The sequence below is a fragment of the Vombatus ursinus genome, unplaced genomic scaffold (genome assembly GCF_900497805.2).
Source record: "Vombatus ursinus unplaced genomic scaffold, bare-nosed wombat genome assembly UNPS02014771.1, whole genome shotgun sequence".
NCBI lineage: Eukaryota > Metazoa > Chordata > Mammalia > Diprotodontia > Vombatidae > Vombatus > Vombatus ursinus.
This window is the reverse complement of record NW_020954549.1, coordinates 967046-982422: the sequence shown is the minus strand read 5'-3', so window position 1 is coordinate 982422 and position 15377 is coordinate 967046. Positions and strand designations below refer to the sequence as shown.

At 43.0% G+C, this 15377-nt stretch overlaps 1 protein-coding gene across 1 annotated transcript; it reads right to left on the bottom strand.

The window, feature by feature from the left end:
- Positions 1–4617: 4617 nt before the first annotated feature.
- LOC114044017 (DDB1- and CUL4-associated factor 7-like) lies at positions 4618–9819 on the bottom strand. Its single transcript, XM_027863304.1, has 3 exons — positions 9793–9819; positions 5490–5778; positions 4618–5339 (listed from the first exon to the last, which is right to left on the bottom strand). The coding sequence occupies exons 1-3, from the start codon at positions 9817–9819 to the stop codon at positions 4618–4620; spliced, it is 1038 nt and encodes a 345-aa protein (XP_027719105.1).
- Positions 9820–15377: the final 5558 nt, after the last annotated feature.

Genomic DNA, 15377 nt, shown 5'->3' with positions numbered 1-15377 from the left:
CTAACTCTAACCTGCCACAGTCAGCGTCAGACCTAGGCTGGAAGAGGCAAGTGAGATGGAGCAAAAGCGTTGGTCAAAGTCCCAAAGCCAAAGAAAGCAATGTGGTCAGTTTCCATCTTTTGGGAGTCTAAGAACGGTTTTTCACAGAGAAACAGATCATTCCAGGGTGTGCCTGGGTTTTTAGGAGGCCATTTTGGTGATGGTGGCAACAGTCGTTTTTAGTGCAAGTTTTGAACACAGAAAATGGTGCCCCTTTTGCTCTTAGGGAACCTCCCCAATTTTGGAGAGGATCTTTGTCCAGTGGAGAAGCAATCTGATGAAATACCTGCTTTTGGTCAAACTCACATTGGATGCTTTGTGGGGAGGGGTCAGGGGGCCACTCTCCTGATAGTCGAAGCTCAAAAGCCTATCCTCAGAAGTACATACTGCCTCACTAGAGGAAGAAAGAAAGAAAGGCACCACAATGCTTTGTGATATTTCTTAGCATCTTTAATAAACAGTTTTAGATGGGCATTTTTCCTTCTCCAAGAAGCCCATTACGCTTCTGTTTGGCAACATTAACTGCAGCTCATAGCTTAAGGTAGTGCCTTCTACTTTTACTTACCTCTTCAACCCAGAGCTGGGTGCTGACTAGGAGAAGCTCCATTGACTTCTGGGTCTCTCTTGCCATACTTCATTTTAATCCTTGCCTCTTACTGGTAATTTTCCCTTCCAGTCCCCATTACCTCGAGGTCATGTAATGTATTATCCAATCTGTTTCACTTAAATGACCCCAAATTCAACATCTATTCCCATTATATGCCAGGCAAAGAAAAGGCTGATGAGGGAACTCTGTCCGAAATACTCCTAGCTGCTCTCAAGGGTTAAGCCTAGGTTGATGAGCCAAAACTTTGCTGTTTCCTATGATCTGCTGGCCATCAATATGGCCCCAAGTGTCACCTGGCTTTCTTGTCATTTCAATTAATCTTGTCATTCCATTGGAGGGAGGGAGGCAATGAGCTATGATATCGCAGGGACCTTGTCTATATAATTATTATTATCATTTTTACAGACAATCTATTTTAAAGAGAGATTTCTTTTGCAGAGAAAGATGTCCAGTGTTTTCAACTCCTTATTTCTAGATCTGTAGATTTGTGAGACATGAGGGAAGGCTAGGTAGAGGAAACTCTTGTGCCATATCTGGCTGTGCCACAAGTAAGCTAATGTGCTTTGGAAACCTTAGAGCATTATACTAATTTTGTCAATTATTCTTAAGTCTCCTAGATGCCTTTCACCTCTAAAATCCTGTGTTCCTCACTGTTCAAAGTATAGGAATTAGTTAATTGATCAGTGATAGGGAATCTCATACTTACCTCCATCTATTCCCTGAGCCCAAAAGAGTTCCAGATCTCAATCCTCAGCTAAAGGAGGACCACTCCCCCAAAGTTAGTCTTGGCTGTTTGAACTGAGAGATAGCAGGAAGAAGAGTTCTTGTGGCTCTACCTCACCCCCCATGCCCTATCCTCAGCCACAAAGCCTGATGGGAGCTTGGCAACATAGACATAGGAAGCAGCTTCTCTATTGGGGTTGGCATTGAAGGAACAGGAATAACTGGGAGTAAGAGACATCATTTCCTACCCAAGAAGTGAAGAAAAAGCCCTCAGATCAAGACAGCATCCTTTGGTCTTTATTTGCAAGGGCATTTGTGGCCCCTGAAGGTACAATTACTTGAGTTGAGAACTCCTTCCCACTAGAAAAGCAGATTGTGCACTGACTCTGTATCAGACACTGTACTAGGCCCTGGGGATACAAAAAGAAGAAAATAGAAAAGAAAAGAAAAGAAAAGAAAAGAAAAGAAAAGAAAAGAAAAGAAATGGTCCCTAAGAACTCAACATTATGAGATCTAAGTGGCTCTGACAAGGATTTAAGTACCTCCTAGGTGTCAGTGGACAAGCTGGATCCTGGGGATGCAAAGACAAAAAGCAAGCCTGGGCTGCCAGCACCCAGTTGGTCACAAAATCATTTCACCCACTATAAAGGTATGTGATTTTGTGTTTTAACAATAGTCCCTCTACCAACAGAGATCACAACCCTTCTATAACTTAATAGATGGTTTTAAAGAGTTGCTGATTCAAAGGAGACAGGTGGAGAGCCTTTGTTTCATCATCTGGGTAATGGGGATAGTAATTACCTGTGATCCCAACCTCTTAGGGTAGGTGAAGTCCAAATGATGTAATAAGGTGAAGCACTTAGTATCCTTGAATGTGCTTTAGAAATGTTACTTATTATTACTACCTCTCTGATGGATGTGCTCCCTAATGACCATGGTGATACTTTGTATTCTTACAATGTTCGTGGCCACAACACTTCTCTATTTCCCAGATATCATCACTGTTCTCTGGGACAGCCTCTTGTGTACACACCTTCCTGTTTCTTGTCTCTGAGCATCATAGATTGTCTGGGAGCAGAGGCTGACTCCCCAAGAGGGGCTCATGCTCCTGGGCCTTCTCATCTACTTTTCACATCCTTCCTACTCATGAGAAACAGCAGCCTTAGGCAGAGGAATGACTTCTCCTAGCCCTTTGGTACACTCATTTTTACATATAGTCTGTTTTTTCAAGTACCCCACCCTCATGAGTAATATTCTGGAGAATATTCTGAGATGCTTCTTAGAGCCCAACAGTTGAGCTGTGTAAATTCTGTGCTGTACCTGTCCATGGTGAGAGGGCTAGTTACATCCTCCCTCAGGCATTTCCCAGCTGTGTGACTCAGGCTAAGTCACCTTGTTGAGGTCAGATTTGGGAAAGTGTTCAAGTGTGAGGTGTGAAGTGTGAAAGAATTCACTCAGACATTCTTGGTAGCCATTGGGAGCTTCATTATGTGAAAGATACATGGACTTTGTTAGCAAGAGGCTAATTAAAGGCCCTGATACTTGGGAGAACCATACTTATATAGGGGTTTCGGAATGATGATGCACTTTTACGTTTTATTTTATGGTGGGTTAAAGATTTAAGCATAAGGGAAAGGAGACACAGGTTAAAGATTAAGCATAAGGGAAAGGAGACACAGGTTAAAGATTAAGCATAAGGGGGAACACAGGATAAGGAAGAAAAAGAGCAATTCTTTTGGTCTTACAAGAGAAGGAGAAGTCTTATGGTATTTCAAGACAAGGGGAAAAGGACTTTAGGACACCTTCTATTTGCAGGATCTCAAGTTACAGGATGGGCTACAGAATGAGCCCCAACCCCCCTCAGAAGGGGCTTCACAAAGTACTGGAAAAGCAACCCTTGATATTGTTTTTAACCCTCAGGGCATTGTTTGTAGCCACATCAACCTTAACTTGGTAGGAAGTACCTTACTAACCATAGCCAATAGTATTCCCATGTTCAGCCTTGGCCTTCAGCTCTTCTGCCACTGAAGTCAAAGGTCTAGCTTGGTTCCCATGGTCCTCACTTTCAATTTTATCTCCACCCTACCCCCACCTTCTCTCCTACTACATACTCACCCCCACCCCTACTTCTCACTCCTACCTGCACTCACACCCATCCTATCTCTAATTCTTACCTCTAGCTAGCTCTCACCCCATTCCAGCCTCACCTCCTCCCCTTACCTGTATTCTCACCTCCCACCTTCTAACCTCACCTTTACCCTCAAGTGACCTTTATTTTCTTGGAAATTTCACTCACCACCACCATACTTTTCTGTGTCTAGGGCCCTATCTCAAGGATCCAGATATCCTTGTCAGAGGAGTTGAAAGGAGGTATTAATCCTCCTCTACTCCAAGCCTATCATTGCTTTTCTTTAAATTAGAATAGGGACAAGGACTGAATAATTAGTGAGGGAACTCCTTCCCTCCGTTTTGGAAATGAAATTGAAATTCATTTCACTTAAACTGAACACATTAAAAGGTAACAACTTAAAATGTATTTAAGATTAGATAAGGCAGGAGGACAGTCCTTTGGAAAGCTGACATTTGCTTTAGGAGCTAGGAAAGGAAGTAGGCTAGCTGCCTGGGGCATGGAGAAAGACAGGCAGATTAAAGGACAGCCTTAAAGCCTTCCTCCCCCCCCCCCCCTAAACCCCCCCCCCCCCCCCGTTTTCCCCAGGGCCTTAAAGCTCCCCCTCCCCCCACCTTCTGACCACAATTATCTATCACTCAAACCTTAATGCCTATTAACACAACAAAGACCAACTAAGGACTGCGACAAATTTTGTTTAATAATGAACCAGGGAGATAAGGAAACAGTTTCCAGTGGGAACTCCAGCAGTGGCAGCACCCTTCTGGTAGTTCTCATATCCTCAGGGCTAGTCTGAATCCATGGCCCGCAATGGAAGCCACTGGCAGAGGTCTTAATAACTGTAGCATCTTGGGAATTTTCTGGCAAAAGTCTTAACAGTCATAACATCTTGGGAATTTTCTGGCAAAAGTCTTAAGTCTTAACATCTTGGGAATCTTCTGGCAAAGGTTTTAAGTCTTAACATTTTGGGAACTTTCTGGGAAGGGCTGATGAACTGTAAGTTATGAACTATAACAAGAACAGTCTTATAACAACTACTTATTTTTCCTTTTTCTTAGCTTCTTCTGGTGGGTGTTTAGACTGGGGTTTAGGGCTTGGCCCGCTGGCCCAGGCCAGAGCCTTAGACTCGGAGAAGTTCTAGGAAGTTTTTATAGCAGATGGCAATCCAGTCTGGCTGGCTGGCAGACCACTGCACGTTGTTGATCTCCCCCTTGGCAGTGTAGGTCAGGATAGGGTCTTCTACAGCACAAGAAGTTTGCTGAATATCCCAGATGAAGGCCTGGCAGTCATCGGAAGCAGTGCAAATGAGGCCTGCTGAGTGGGGTGCCCAGGTGAGCCCATTAACGCAGGCACCATGGCGGTTAAGGCGGGCCACAGGTGAACGAGGCATGCGCAGGTCAAGGACAGCCACCTCAGTGGAGTCCATGGCTAGGGTGGCCACGTAGTTGAAATCCTGCTTGTTCCAGGCAAGGCGCAGTAGTGGCCGGCGCTGGGGTTCCTGATACACTATGGTGTTACGGTCAAGCCTGCGCAGGTCAAAGAGCCGCAGGGAGCCATCAGCACCCACTGAGGCAAAGACATCTCGGCCCTCTCCAAAGGCGATGTCATAGACCTCTTTGTTGTGCGAGCTAAGATGCATATGCCTGTGACCCGACACTTGGCCCAGCACCTGGCGGGTCTCCAGGGCCCAGATGGTGCACGTGGTGTCGCTGCTTGATGTGGCCAGTATGTAGGGGTCGCTGTTATTCCAGTCGAAAGAGGTGAGGGGCGAGCAGAAGCGAGTATTGTTGTGGTTGAGTAGGCACTCGAGCCGGGGCTCCAAGTCAAGGGTAGCAGCCCCGACTGTAGAAGCGGCTGCGGCTGTGATCATTCCGCGGCCGCGGCCTTGGCCTCGGCCTTGGCCTCGGCCTCGGAAGACACCGCCCTCTAGCGCCTGGGCCCTGTGGATAGATCCTCGGGCCCTTCCCGCAGCCGGAATCCTATCACTGGGACTCGGGAAGCGCCAAACCCGCAGGTAGTCACCGCTGGTGGCCAGCAGGTCCGGGTGGATGCCTTGAGGGTCAGGAATCCACATGATCTTGGTGGCAGGGTAGGGGTGCTGCAAGGTGTAGCTGCACACGAAATCCCCCCAGGCGTCCACCCAGTCAGAAGCCAGACTCACCAGTTGTACCTTGTTCCCATACTCCTCTATGAAACTTCCCAGTGCCAAGCGGAAAGGCTGGTCAGCCCTCACGCTCCAGTTCATGGAGTATATAGTCCATGGGGCTTCGTACCTAAAGATCTTGCGGTACTGATAATCAGTGCGGAAGAACTGAGGATTCAGCTGCGACATGTTGGGGCCCCAATCTCTCCCTTCACTCTCCACGAAAACTAACGTTGGCCTCCGCTGAAAAGTTAGGGCTGGCCAGCGAAGAGGAGGTGTGAGGCTGTGGGTGGGGCCGAACGCTGAGAAGGTGCCGGAAGAGGGTTCAGAGGTCACCAGGTACTTCCCCCTCCCCAACCCAAGGAGTTAGGATGCACAGGCTCACCCTAGCATTTGACAACTTCAGACAGTTCGCAGTTCAGTACCGGCTTTAAATAAACAAAAACAAACAAATTAAAAACCTCTTTCAATTCCTTCCTTTTACATAGGAAGGAATGGAGATTCATAAAGTGGGGTAGGGGCATCCCCAAGTCATCCAGCCAGTCCATGGTGAGGACTCCAGGAGGACCCGACTCTCTTTGCCCACCAAGTCGCTCTTCTTTTCCACTTATTTGTCGTTTGGTAAGCACCAAGAGGCCACCATCCTTCTTGATCTCTTCTCCCCCCATGTCTAATACAGAGGAAGCAGCAAAATTGTATTTGTAAAGATCAGTGACATTTGCAGCAAAAGTGAATCTTGGCCATTAAATTGGGTTTGCCTTGCCTGGTTTCTCTCTAGCAGTGGATGCTGGTCAATTTAACACGTGAAGAAAGTGTGACCCAAAGTGGAAGGACTGTTTGGCTGTGGCAGAAACAGCACTAGACTCCAGGTGTCCTCTACTGTTCTTTCCATTTCACTTGACAGGCACATGGAATTCTGGTGAGAGGCCTGACCCTAGAATCAAGAAGACCTGCATTCAAATTCTGCCTTAAAGACTAGACATGGGATGCCAAACAAATAACTTCACGGCTGTGGGCCTCAGTAGCTTCATCTGGAAAATGGAGAGTGCCAGTAGGCCTCTCGTTACAAGGTTGTTGCGAGCATCAAAATAGACAATGGATGCAAAGTGATTTTCCAACGTTCCACTGTATGAATGTCAGTCACTCATCATCATTCTTACCTATTTTCTGTTCCTACAAGTAGGTTGTATGTTCTCCCTCTTCAAGTCATCCTCCATGTACCTATCTGGCTAATGTGGCTTCTACCACTAGAATATAACCTTCTTGCTTTCATGTCCCTTTAATGACAGCATGCCATTTTTCCTGGCCCCAAGTGAAAAGAGTTGTCCTCGTCCCTGGAGGCCTCCCAGTGCAGATGGTATTTCCACTTGCCAAGGATGCTCTCCAAAGGAGAGCTCAGGTAGTGCCTTCTATCTCTAAGCTTCTGTAATTCCAGCAAATGAATGGAGTGGAATTGGTGAGAGGCTCTGAGCTGCAGGCAGGGTGCCATCTTGCAAGCTGCCTTCCCCATCCTCTCTTTTCTTTGTTACTTTGCTTTCCCTTTCTCTCTCTAAGCAACTCCAAGGCAGGGTATAGCAGAGCAGAAAGATCACTGTGATTTGAGATCAGAGAATCTGAGTTTGAAGCCTGCTTCGGACTTGTTAACTGTGTAACCTTGGGTAGGTTATTTCTATTCTCTGGGTCTCAGTTTCTTCTACTATGAAATGAAGTTGGACTAGATGAGCTGGAGTCCCTTCCAGCTCAAAATCTAGGATTCTAGGATTCAAATCTGGCCTAAAACCAGGAATCAAAATTGGCCAGTTTGATTCCTTTTCCCCACTGAGCTGGTCAAGGATGTAACCTGGAGGGAAGGCACTGTGTCCTTTTTGTGGCCTCAGAACCTGGCACAGTGCCTGGCATACAGCAGGCACTTATTAAATATCCTGTCCCCCTGAATAGCCACATTCTCCTTCCTCTTGTGATGATTGGAAAAGCGTGGTTATATTTAAAAAAAAAAAAAAAAAACAACCTCCACTGCCTGCAGCCTTGTTTTCCCTCCTGTCTTAAAATCCCAGGAAAACAACAAGTCAAATGAAAATTCTCAGTGATATGGTTTTCACCCAAACTCTCCTAGATCTGTTTTCTGTCTCTACTGTTTCAATCACATTTCTCAACTTACTTTTACTTCCAATTCTTCTTGGGTATATGTATGTGTGTATGTATATTTCTTCTTCAGTGATTACCATCTAACCAGCACAAAAAGGTATATCTAACACTGACTTTTGTTTAAATTTTTTTTTTGTTGTTCTGTGAGGCAATTGGGGTTAAGTGATTTGCCCAGGGTCACGCAGCAAGTAAGTGTGAAGTGTTTGGTCTGAGACCGGATTTGAACTCAGGTCCTCCTGACTCCAGGGCCAGTGCTCTATCCACTGCACCACCTAGCTGCCCCTCTAACACCGATTTCACTGAACACAAAGATATTTCATCTACATACAAGGCGGGGCAGTGGGAGCATCTTTAGTCAATTCCAAAGGGGGCAATTGCCTTCTGTTGATGGCCATTTTCAGTGGTTTTTCAGTTGCAGAATTTCCAGTGGTGCTGCTGTCTGATTGGAGTGCTCCTGACACAGCAGGTAATACTCTCAAGGCTCCTTTGGTTGGAATATCAATCTCCAACTTGACAACAAAATAAAATGCTTTGGCTGAAGGAGAGTTTGGTGTTTGCCAGAGGCTTTTCAGCAGGGTGGAAAGGTTCCATTTGTCATTAGGCCATATATAATCAGCATGATTAGCTTTTGTCTGGCAGAGTTGATTATAAAGACTTTGCATTGTTTCATTTCTTTCTGTCACTTTATTGAGTTCCCTTCAACAAGGATTTGGCTAGGTGTTATGGACTGAGCACCATGGAAGTTGCGGAGGACATAGAAATATAGGGGGATATCTAGACTTCTGATCTCAACTTGCAATTTAGAATCATAGGACCACAGAATGTCAGGGCTAGAATCTGGTACCTTGGAGATCATCTAGATGAGGGTTTCTTGATCTTGTGTGTTGTGTATATTGTGTGTATGTGTGTGATGAACCCCTTTGGCAGTCTAGTGAAACCTATGGACCCCTTCTCAGAATTACGTCTTTAAACACATAAAATAAAACATATAGGGTTATAAAGAAAAAACAATTATATTGGAAGTTATATTTTTAAACAAAGTTCGCAGATTCCAAGTCAAGAACCCCTAATTCTAGGCCAACTATCTCTTTTTTAGATAAGGAAACTGAGTCCGAAAGGATATGGGACTGGCTCACCAGCCACACAGCTTATGTAACAGTAGAACCAGAACTTAGAAGTCAGGCCTCACATTCTAATTCTAGCTCTTAAAAAAAATTGTATTGCTCTTTCTGTTAAAACATCATGGTCACTCTCCAGTGACTCCATCTATCACCTCCCTCCCCCTTAGGGCCTTTCCTTGTAACCAAGAGGTATAATTAAGCAAAACAAACTGATCCATTGGTCATGGTTAATGACTTATGCCTTGATCTGTACCTATAGTCTAGCACATATTAATTTTCTATTTGTATCTCCAGTACTTACAAGAGTGTTTGGCATATAGTAAGATCTTAATAAATGCTTTTTCATTCATTCATAATCTTTTGAATAAATTTCTATAGCCTCTTTGTTAATTTTTATAAATATATTTTAATATTCATTAGCGATATTTTCTTTTTCTGTCTTCTCTCTCTTTTTGGGGTGCTAGGACCCTATTTAATATTTGTTTCATAGAAAGGTTCATGTCCATCTGGGCTGGTGTTATAATCTGGTCCTGACTCAGGATACTCTTCTCGTCATTTAGGTCTGATTTTAGAACAGAATTAAACACTCATGGCCCATTCAACAATTAACTAAAGTAGATTTACTTAGGTAGCTGCAGCCCCCCTCACCTCCGTATGGAAATGGTCTGGTCATCAAGGCAGGGTGTAGTCCTTTGTATGGCCTTGCGACAACCTCTCAAGGGCCCTAGGATACCAGGAAGCTGCTAACAAGTGACTAAGCTTAAACCCTAGCTCCTGGGACAATCAGGTCTTGTCTTGAGAATAGCTTCTTTGCCTATTAGGGAAAGAGCTAATCTAATCTGTGTGGCAGGGGGCAGGGAATGCTGGTAGATATTGATCTTGTCACAGCTTTTTTTTCCCCCCACTTTGACATTTCATTTACGAATTGTTCAATTCCTGTTGCTGAGGTTGGGATGTTTTAATTCTCTATTGTCCTGTTGGGGCATTTTATGTTTTTGTTCCAATTTTCCCACCTCTTCTCCAACATTTATCATTGTCCTGTTTTGTCATGTTAGCTAATCTGATAGGTATGATGTAGCCCAAGCTTCCTGGGCTACAAGACCATCGTACCCTGTCTCTCTGTTGGCTCAGCCATTCCAGGGTTTTTCCTGGGGCTTTCAGGAGTCAGTAAGGGAAGGTGAGAGCAACTTACTTCTCAGTCTGCCATTGCGGCTCCCAGAAGCAGAACCATAACTGGAAATTCTTAATCAGGTGAAATTACAAGTCCAATTTTAAAAATTCTAAACAGCATTGAGTTTCATAATCTCAGTTGTTTTTTTCCCGAATTTTTTATCTCATAGCTAATTATTAGAATTTTTATCTCTCAGTTTGGTTTTTTTTTTATTCATTTATTTTTAGTTGGTTTTTTTCCTCTTTCATTTATATTGCAGGCATGGCCAGCACTACTAGGTCTATTCCCAAAAGAGATTTTTAAAAAAAGAGGAACTGGACCTATAGGTACAAAAATGTTTGTAGCAGCTTTTTATTAGTAGCCCAAACCTAGAAACTGTGGGAGTACCCTCCTATTTGAGAATGGCTAAACACATCATGGTATATGAATATGATGCAATATTATTGTGCAATAAAATATCTCATTTGATAAAATAATGAGATAATATTGTAATAAGATGTTTGTAAAATACTTGGCACAATGCCTGATACATAATGGGTATTTAATAAATGGTTATTTCCTTCCCCATAGGGAGGTAGGCAAGTTTCCTTGACTTTCTATGGCCTCAGGTACAAATTTTTCTGTATGTTTGTTGTGTACATAAAATCTTTACTATATTTAATGTCTCCATTACATTGTAAGCTCCTTGAGGGCAGGGCTTGTCTTTCCCCTCTTTTCATATTGCCAGTGCTTAGCACAGTGCCCGGTATATAGTATATTCCTAAAATATGTTTATTGATATTGATAAAAATTGATGAAATGGACAGTTTCAGAGGCAAGTTAATGCAGAATGAAGTAAGCAGAACTAGGAGAAGAATGTTTACAGTAGCAACATTATAAAGAAAAACCATTTTAGAAACCTTTAGAATTTGATCAATGCAATGATATACCCCAAGTCCATAGGATTGAAGATGAAACATATCTCCTACCTCCTGCTGGAGCAGTGGTGGAGAATGAGGAATGAGAAGACAGATATTTTTGGAGATGGCCAATGTGGCAAATTGCATTGATGAACTATGCATATTTTTTATGAGTGCTTTCTTTTTCTTTTTTTCATTTTTTGCTTCGGGGAAGAGGGAGTGAGAGGGATAATGAGTGCTTATAAAAAGAGACAAATAAACAGAATTACATGCTAACTCTGAAAATTTTTTTGTACATTGCATTCCCAGTTAGTTCATTGATCTAGTCTTTCTCTCTTCTGTCGATGAAAGTATTTAGAGATAGAAACTTTCCCCTAAGAACTGCTTTGGCTGCCTCCCAAAAGTTCTGACATGTTATTTCATTGCTGTCATTTTCTTTGATAAAAACTGTTTATTGTTTCTGTGACTTCTTTGACCTACTCATTCTTTAGAATTAGGTTATTTAGTCTCCATTTAAGTCAGGATCCTTTCTTCAAAGTTTCCTTATTGATTAATTTTTATTGTGTGGGCTGAGTTTAATATTTCTTTCTACATTCATTTATGAGTACTTTATGCCTTAGCTCAAAATCAATTTCTGAATGTGTGTATGTATATGTGTGTATATATATAAGTATATAAGTATACACTCCACAAGATTTCAATTTGGTATTAATAATAATCACTAAAGGTTTACCAAAACTGATTTTTTTGATAATTCTGTTTAGATCCTTAAGTTCTTTCTAGTATATCTTTCCAATAGATTTGTCCAGGTCTGAAAGGGAGCACTGTAAAGCGCACAACAATTGCTTTACTGTCTATTTCCTCCAGTAGTTTGATTAGTGTTTCCTTAAGAAGTTTGATGTTCTCTGCATGAATAAATGAATAAAGCATTTGCAAAGCACTTACTATGCACAAGCATTTTGCTAAGGGCTGTGGATGCAGAAAAAAAAGGCAGACAGTCCCTGATCTCCTGATGCTCCCATTCTAATGAGGAAGATAACACACATAGAAGTTTCAGTTGCAAGTCAGAGGGAGAAGTCCCATGATCCCTTGGGCACAGCAGCAAAGCAGATGGTCATATCTCTTCTTTAATATCATTTATGCTGTTCAAATTATATCAATTTTTGATGTTGAACCATTTGAAGTTCCAAGGACTTTGAGGACCAAAGACATTCTTTGCTAGGTCTTCAGGAACTGTGGCTATGGCACCTGTAGGAGCAGTTACCAGGTCACGTCTCAGCAGGAGTTGTTCCCTAGGAGGATGCCTGAGGGTACTGGGCTGGAAGCAGTCCGAGCTGTCTCCAATGGCATTGGGGTGGGGAGGGAGAGATGGTTGTCCTATGTTTGATGCGTATGTTTAATATTGATGTTGTGGATATTCATTGTCTATGGTCCCTTTAACCATGATATAGTTTCCCTGCTTTTATCTGTCTTAACCATGTCTGTTTGCATTGTCTGAGATTATTATTTCAATCCCTGGGTGGTGGTAGTTGTTGTTTGCATTCAGCTGAAAAATAACAGCTTCTACTTCAACCCCACATTTTAACTCTGCAAATCTTATGTTTTAAGGGAAAGGAAAGGTAGCAAACATTTATTTAGTGCCTACTATGTGACAGGCACTGTGCAAAGTGCTTTACAAATATGTCATTTGATCCTCACAACAATCCTGTTAAATAGATGCTATTATTATCTTTATTTTACAAATGAGGAGGCTGAGGCAGAGGGGTTAAGTGATTTGTCCAAAGTTGCATAGATAGTAAGTATCTGAGGCAAGATTTGAATTGAGGTCCCACACTCTTATCCACACCACCACCTTGTCAGGTTTTGCTTTTCTGGTCCTTTCTGCCACCCTCATCAATATTATGGGTGAGTTCTTCCTGTTCACATTCATAGTTATGGTTGTTACACTGATTTTCTCTCCGTCAGAGTCTTATGATGTTTCCTCTCATTATATACCACCCTCTTTAAAAGAAAAAAAGAAGGTAGAGAAAGGAAAGGGTCACCACTAGTAATGTATAGAGTGAACCATATGACCTCAATCTTCTGCACTTCACTTCTGCCTGACCCAGGCCCAGATAGGTTGGGTCTTTCCCTTACTCTCCTCTACTCCCTTGGTATTTAGCCCTCTGTACATGAGGTTTGCTTTGCTTGCCACTCTTCCCTCCCCAATTCTATGCCTCTCTTGAAACCCTCTTTTCCAAATCCATCATCTTACCTCATTCTCTGCTTACTAACCTTTCTTTGTCTGACTCAGATGAGAGTGGGGTTCATGAAATACCCACTTTCTGCACCCTACCCTTATGCTTGTTTTGCTTTCTGTCATTCTCTAATTAGAAGAAATGGTCATTTCTTTCTCCTCCTTAACTGTTCTCTGAGTCTGAGATAACAAGGGCCTGATCTCAGTTCAATTTAATTAACATTTATTTAGCACCTACTGTGTTCCAGGCACTGTGCTAAGCACTGGGGATTACAAATAAGAAAAAGAAAAGACCTGATCTCTTAATTTAGGCTAGACAATGCACCACTGAAGACCTGAGATTGGACCTTGGGTCTAAGAACAGGACTCGTGATAAAGAGAAAGCTGCTGGGGCCAATGTGGAGTTCCCCATCTGATGTCCATTTATCTTCTTCTTCCTCTATCCCTTCTTTCCCAGCTGTTTGCATCAGTTGGAAAGGGGACTCATTATTTAAAAAAAAAAAAAAAAGGTTTGGGAGGCTCTGAATTGTCTGAATTGATAGGGGATATTTGATGAAGTTTTCATAATGAAGTTGAATACCTAGCTAAAGGTCAGAGGTCAGTGCTTAATCAGTGCTTGAGGAATTGAACAGAATCGAGGTTGGACTAGGTTTTAATGTCTTTTCTAACTCCATTACTCTGTGTTATGGGTTTGGAAATCATTATCATGGAGACTGAGGATGCCCATAGCTAGGCTACGGGAGGAAGAAGGGTCACTGCTGGAAATAGAAGAAACAGTCCAAGAGGTAAGTGTCTGAGCCCTTGGCTTTCAGGCCCTCCTCCTCCTCTTTATTTCCACTTTCATTGGGTTGATCTTCTTTCCCCCTCAGTCTATTTAGGTGACCCAGTTCAGGAAGCCTGGCTCTTTGCTGCAGCTCTAGCACTAACTGATTGGACATGACACCTGCCCTCTCTGGGTCGTACTTCCTTCCAGTGTAAAACGAGGGGGAGGACCGAGAGATCTCGGAGGTCCCTTCTGGCTCCATCGGCTAATTGTTTGCCACCCAAGTCTTAGTTCCAGAGGGCTAGGACGCTTCCATCTCTTTTATACCCATTAGAAGAGCTAGCATGCTGCTGGGCGTGCACTAAGTGCTAAATACATACTGTCTGATTCCTTCCGTTGCTATTTAAGTCTCCAGAGCTCCACAGCGTTTTCTTCCTCCAGCCAAATAATCAAACTTGCGTGGGTTTGCACAGGAGAAATTAATATCAAATGAAAGCTTGATTAATTATCCCCAGGCTTCAACTAACAACTTCTCCCCCTATACCTGTGTTAATTTATTTTAGTGTCAAGTTCACTTATCTCTAATCATTAGAAAACGTGTTTAGTCTTTCCCAAAACATGTTCACTTAAGTTGTCCCTGCAGTGATAGTTGCTGTGCAATTGTGTGCAATAAAACTTTTCTACCAGTTGGTAATTTTCCTCAGAAAGTGTTTCTGGAATCCTAGTTGCCATTCTTGAGAAAAATTCCTGATTGTGAGAGCTGCTGAGAAATCCTTATTGCTCACTTATCCAGACCATGTGCAAGGCCCCAGGATCGTGTCCAGGCACAGGCTGCTCTGTGTGAGAGTTCCAGCAGCCCTTGGGAGGAAGGAAACTGAAAGCACATTTCTTGGGGGCATCAGATGCAAAGCACTTGGCAGTGTTTTGCTTGTGTGGGCAGACTGCAGATGTGGTGGCAAAATTCACTACTAAGACACACTCAGAGTATATCTCATGGTTATGATGAATAAACCTGCTCAAATCCCCTCTGTGGTGCCCATGCCCCAGCACCCCTCCTTGCTCAAATTATAGTAAGACTGGCCATTGGCTTTACAAAAGACTCCCACAAGCTAACATTCATTTATTTTATCAACGTGAGTTCCAAGGTGGTGGGAGTTTGGGAAGTCTTTTGGAAACCACAGCAGTGGTGTCGGAAACCCATATCACAAGGCCAAGGCTCAGTGACAGAAAACGCTTTCTGGATTCTCAAAGCCAAGATAGTCTGTTTGGAGAGTGAGAACTAGAAAAGCTTACAGGTTTGAAGTGGGTAGCATTTAATATCTTCTTTCTTTCTTTCTTTCTTTTGCTTGTTTTCATTCTTTCCCACTCCCCTGCTCAAGTTGCTTCTAGGGTACAATATAAA

Excerpts from the sequence above, each read along its gene's own strand:
- LOC114044017 (XM_027863304.1), bottom strand. The coding sequence starts at position 9,819 with ATGTCAAAGTGGGGGGAAAAAAAAGCT. Across the intron at positions 5,779-9,792 it reads AGTGGGGGGAAAAAAAAGCT|ATCTTTAGGTACGAAGCCCC; the intron begins GTGACAAGATCA and ends CAGTACCGCAAG. Across the intron at positions 5,340-5,489 it reads GCGGGTTTGGCGCTTCCCGA|TCGGGGCTGCTACCCTTGAC; the intron begins GTCCCAGTGATA and ends CCGCTTCTACAG.